Source organism: Salminus brasiliensis, chromosome 14 (genome assembly GCF_030463535.1).
Source record: "Salminus brasiliensis chromosome 14, fSalBra1.hap2, whole genome shotgun sequence".
Lineage (NCBI taxonomy): Eukaryota > Metazoa > Chordata > Actinopteri > Characiformes > Bryconidae > Salminus > Salminus brasiliensis.
In genome coordinates this window covers 34,700,229-34,704,790 of record NC_132891.1, presented here as the reverse complement: position 1 = coordinate 34,704,790, position 4,562 = coordinate 34,700,229, and the positions used below count along the sequence as shown (strand labels likewise).

At 39.5% G+C, this 4,562-nt stretch overlaps 1 protein-coding gene across 1 annotated transcript; it reads right to left on the bottom strand.

Annotated features, from left to right (window-relative positions):
* Positions 1–702: 702 nt before the first annotated feature.
* LOC140576640 (urokinase plasminogen activator surface receptor-like) lies at positions 703–3,915 on the bottom strand. The gene is made up of 5 exons (XM_072696140.1): positions 3,818–3,915; positions 3,368–3,478; positions 3,023–3,169; positions 2,752–2,862; positions 703–1,090 (listed from the first exon to the last, which is right to left on the bottom strand). The coding sequence occupies exons 1-5, from the start codon at positions 3,864–3,866 to the stop codon at positions 888–890; spliced, it is 621 nt and encodes a 206-aa protein (XP_072552241.1). The 5' UTR covers positions 3,867–3,915; the 3' UTR covers positions 703–887.
* Between the last annotated feature and the right edge of the window lie 647 nt (positions 3,916–4,562).

Below are 4,562 nucleotides of genomic sequence, written 5' to 3'. Positions count from 1 at the left end.
TAGTTGAGGTTTAACATATCACCCAGTGAGGGATTCGAACCCAGGTCAGGGATTCGCTAAGCTCACGCTCAACTGGGTGAGCTACCATTGGCTTGTGGTCGTTGGAACCCAAGGGCAGGTAGATTTTAGAGCAGGTAAAACTTCAAAGTAGTAAAACTCAAAAGGGCTGTTGCCCTCTGGAGGCAGTAGGTGAAACTTGCCTGGAGCCAGTCCTTACAGGAGGATGGGTCGCCCTTGTGAGTCTTGGTTCCTCCCATGGGTTTTCCTTGCCATTGTGGTGTCTGGTTTGCAAAAAGCGCTATTCAAACAAATATCCTGTAACAACCCATGACTAAACCCATGACTGTATACGTGCACGGACTAAACGCTGCTGTTATAAATACAGTACAACATGGTTTTATGCCCCACTAAAGCTTGTTTATATGTAGATATTGCCTAACCTTGAACTTCCACTATATCTTGACTGTATCGGGTGCACCCAAGAAGAAGATGGGTTTAAAGAGGTCTTCTACACCAGTCTGCTGATAAGATTCCTCTTAGTGGTTCTTATTATGCTCCTAAAGTCTCCATTCTTCTCAGTGGCTTTTCTTCATGCTCTCTGGGAGTCATCACATGTTCTCATCGTTGATTGGGAAGTGAAACCTGCAGCCACACTAGCCCAGTGCTGAGTGGATATTAAAAGGAAATACACTGGATGACCTGTAGTCTCCTCATTGTTTATTCAGGGGATTTATGGTTACAAAAACATAAGGTTTGACAACAGAAACAGTGTTTAACTACCTTTAAATCTGTGGTTCATCACATGCCATATATCACATATTTTGTCTTTGAAATTAGTTTTGAAAGGACAGAAAAATAGGAACCAGCTGAAGAGGAGGAGGAGGAGTTCAGAGGAAGAGGATGGACGAGAGTAGGGGTCCCAGTATGATGACGAGACTCAGTTTAACCCCCTCAGCCTCGTTACACAGATTCCCCTCACAGCAGCTCACACCTCCTGTGATGCCGGTAGCAAGAATGGTTGATGCGGGAGAAACACAGTAACTTTTGCTGGCACATCCTTTTACCGTCATTTTAACACCACCAGCATTAGCTGTACGAAAGAGAGAGAGAGAGAGAGAGAGAGAGAGAGAGAGAAAGTTTCTGTTAGGGATCATGAATCTATAGCACCAGAATTAACCCCCTAAAAAAGCCTATGTGCCGCCAAGTGTTATTACAAACATATATTACCAAAGAAACACCTCACCAACAGCCCCAAAAATGTGCCTTAGTGTGTAATAATAATAGCCTTGCTGCATTAAGGGGTTCACATAAAGCCCCCCAACTCTGGAATAACCTTCCAGATAATGTTCGTGACTCTTTTAATCTTTAAATCTAAATTAGGCTGTTATAGTCAGGCCAGTCTTTTTACCTTCTCTGAGTAAATGATCACCCAGCCCGACCTGCTGGAAGATTGCCCGCTGAGGTCCCCTCTACCTGCCACCACCACCCATGCCAGACCAGCGGCACACCCTCCTACCACTGCTACCTGTCTAATGACCATGTTAAACCTAAGAGGACTCTTAACTATCTGCCACTATTAATATCACCACTATTAACTATTATCTACATCATGATTATTATATTATGATTATGATCAGAGCAGTTCAACAGTATAGATGGTTTGGTAACTTTTATCAATAATTTATCAATAGTTCTGATCAGAGAAGGATGGGTTGGGTCCCTCTTGTGAGTCTTGGTTTCTCCCAAGGTTTCTTCCTCCAGCTCTGAGAGAGTTTTTCTGGCCACTGTTGCCGTTGGCTGCTCACTGGAGGTCTTGGATCCTTCATGTCTTCATGTTATTTCTTTTTTTCTGTCTTTTACTAATGACTAATTATGTAAAACTGCTTTGTGACGACAACATTTGACTTCACTTTTAACGATGTTTCTTTGTACTAAAAAAGGCCACAATTACAATGAACCGCAGTATAGCTCAGAACACGCTGACTCACCAAGTTTGGTCACTTTTCAGGTGCTTAAGGTCAAGTCAAGTCAAGTCGAATTTATTAGTAGAGCTTTTTACAACTGTTGTATTACATAATTAGTAATTAATAAAAGACAGAGACAAAAAGAAGAAATAACATAAGAAGACATGAAGGACCCAAGACCCCCAGTGAGCCCCAACGGTGACAGTGGCAAGGAGAACCTCCCTCAGAGCTGGAGGACGAAACCTTGGGAGGAACCAAGACTCACAAGGGGGACCCGACCCGTCCTCCTCTGGTCAGAACTATTTATTAATTTTTGATAAAAATGACCAAACCATCTATACTGTTGAACTGCTCTGATCATAATCATAATATACTAATCATGGTATAGTTAATAGTGAAGATAGTTAATAGTGGTGATATTAATAGTGGCAGGTAGTTAAGGTAGTCCAAGGTAGTCTTAAGGTAGCAATAGTAAAACTCAAACATCAAAGATTTGCCCCAAGTAGACCTATTTTAAAGTTTGCCTTAGCACTGAAAAATGTCTCAAGCTAACAATTATTACATAAAATATTCATAAAAGTTTCGCTGGTATAGAATGATCAACTCAGATGAAATATTAAATGAATACAAGTACAAATAAATGATTCACAGAGTTTCCAATATAATATTCCAAACAGTAATTCCAACAACAGTTTAATTTATTCTAGATATAAAATAAATAAGCAATATTTATGATATATTTTTTGAATATTTCAGTCAACCTTTTACATCAATTTTTAATTTTCACCTGTGCCACTGATGCAGTGATCTTCATCTCCCTCACAGCTCACAGTCCTTGCACAGATGTTATCGTCACAGGTGTAGCACTGCTTTCCATTCAGAGACTTTTTGGGCAAAGCTTTACAGGGAAAAAACATTCTTACACCACAAAACCAATGTAACCAGGAAATGCCCCGTACAGGACATCACAGAACACGAATCTCTGCTTTGAAGTTGAAGGATAACATAATATGGGCCAACAGTGTAATATGGGTGAGCTTCACAGCTTGTGGTGTTACCTGGTGTTTTTTGTTTGTTACAGAGGTCAGTCCCGCAGCATTTCGAGTTGACGGTTGTCCTCACAGCACCCAGGTTCAGGCTCCCTGTTATACACTGCTCTGCATCCACTGCACAAGACTTTGAATGCCTCTCCTGCTTTATACCAGCTAGCGAACACAGCACATGATTGAGTGTAAATACAGTAATACTGTAAAGAGGTTTTAGGAGACCTAATCATATTATTTAAAATTTCTCATTAATAGGTGAGTTTTACTGTAGAAGTCATTCTAATTTACACATTTATGTGTAATATAAACATTTGTTTTGTATTAAGGTCTAAGTGTTTAGTATTGAAATCTACTTACCGAAGTAAGTGGCAGTGTTAATGCTGGCACACTGGCCCGGACAGTCTTTCTGTGTGTCCGTGCATTGTCCAGACAGCCCTGGTATGCACTGATAACATTTCAGTGTCAGCACTGGGGGACGATGACAATCCAGCATAATGAAAAACATAAGGAGAAAGTTGACAATGCCCCGTCACTTGTATACCCAGTCAACCGACCCGTTTTGCAGAAAGCAGTTCACAGTTGGTACATGGTGAACTCACGCAATGATATAAATTAAATCTTCAGACTTTTAATAACTTCATTTATGAACATATTTAATTTCAATAAAATAACAATATTGCCAGAGGATGCATAGGATAAAGTAAAGTAAAGTAAAGCAGCCGAACTGGTTTACTATTTATTATTTAATGTACTAATTAAATACTAAATTAATGCTAGTTATGCTCTCCTGAATATCATCTTCCATACCTGCTGGGAAAAGCATGCAGATGAGTATCGGTGTGACCTGCAGCCTCATTGTTGGTGGGTTTGAGAAGATGAGAAGATGTGATTGAAGCAGGACTGAATTTGTTATAAATCTAAAATTTGAAAGGGCGTGGCTAATGGTCACCGTCACACAGGAACCTCCAAAACTGCAGCTTTACAGGAGATGGAAAAAAACATCGTAGCTTTTAACGGAAGTTGGTGGATGAAGATTTGATTCCAAGCTATTTAGGAGCATTTTTACTGGTCCATTCATCGTGAAATTGATCTGATCTGATACAATGTAAATTATAACTGCCAGATTCACATCATGTCAAAATGTGAAAAAACAAAGAATGGAGCGAGGATTGAAACCACAACTCCAGACTGATGAAAAAAAAATATATATATATATAGATAGATAGATAGATATAGATTCGATTTAGATACAGGATATATATATATATATATCCTATATTTCTGTCTCCTGTTGAGTTGGATCATAATCACTTCATCATTTGACCGTTATGGTTACTGAATTACTAATGAAATGATTGCTCACTGGGAAGGTGGCAAGCTTTTCCTTGTTTGCCAAGTTTATATTTACTAGCTTACCCCAGCCTATTGTTGGGTGAGTTTTATGAGCTGGAACCTCCTTCCTTGCCTTGTGCAACAGGGAGCATTACATTTGTTTTGTCTAACAGAGTATAAAAAAGTTACAAGAGGAATTAATTGCTAAGCAGCGATCTGC

Bases quoted from the DNA above. Each gene is read 5' to 3' on its own strand.
- LOC140576640 (XM_072696140.1), bottom strand. From the start codon at position 3,866: ATGAGGCTGCAGGTCACACCGATACTCATCTGCATGCTTTTCCCAGCA. The intron at 3,479-3,817 runs GTATGGAAGATG...ATCGTCCCCCAG, and splicing joins CTGCATGCTTTTCCCAGCAG to TGCTGACACTGAAATGTTAT. The intron at 1,091-2,751 runs GTGAAAATTAAA...TCTTTCGTACAG, and splicing joins TCACTGCATCAGTGGCACAG to CTAATGCTGGTGGTGTTAAA.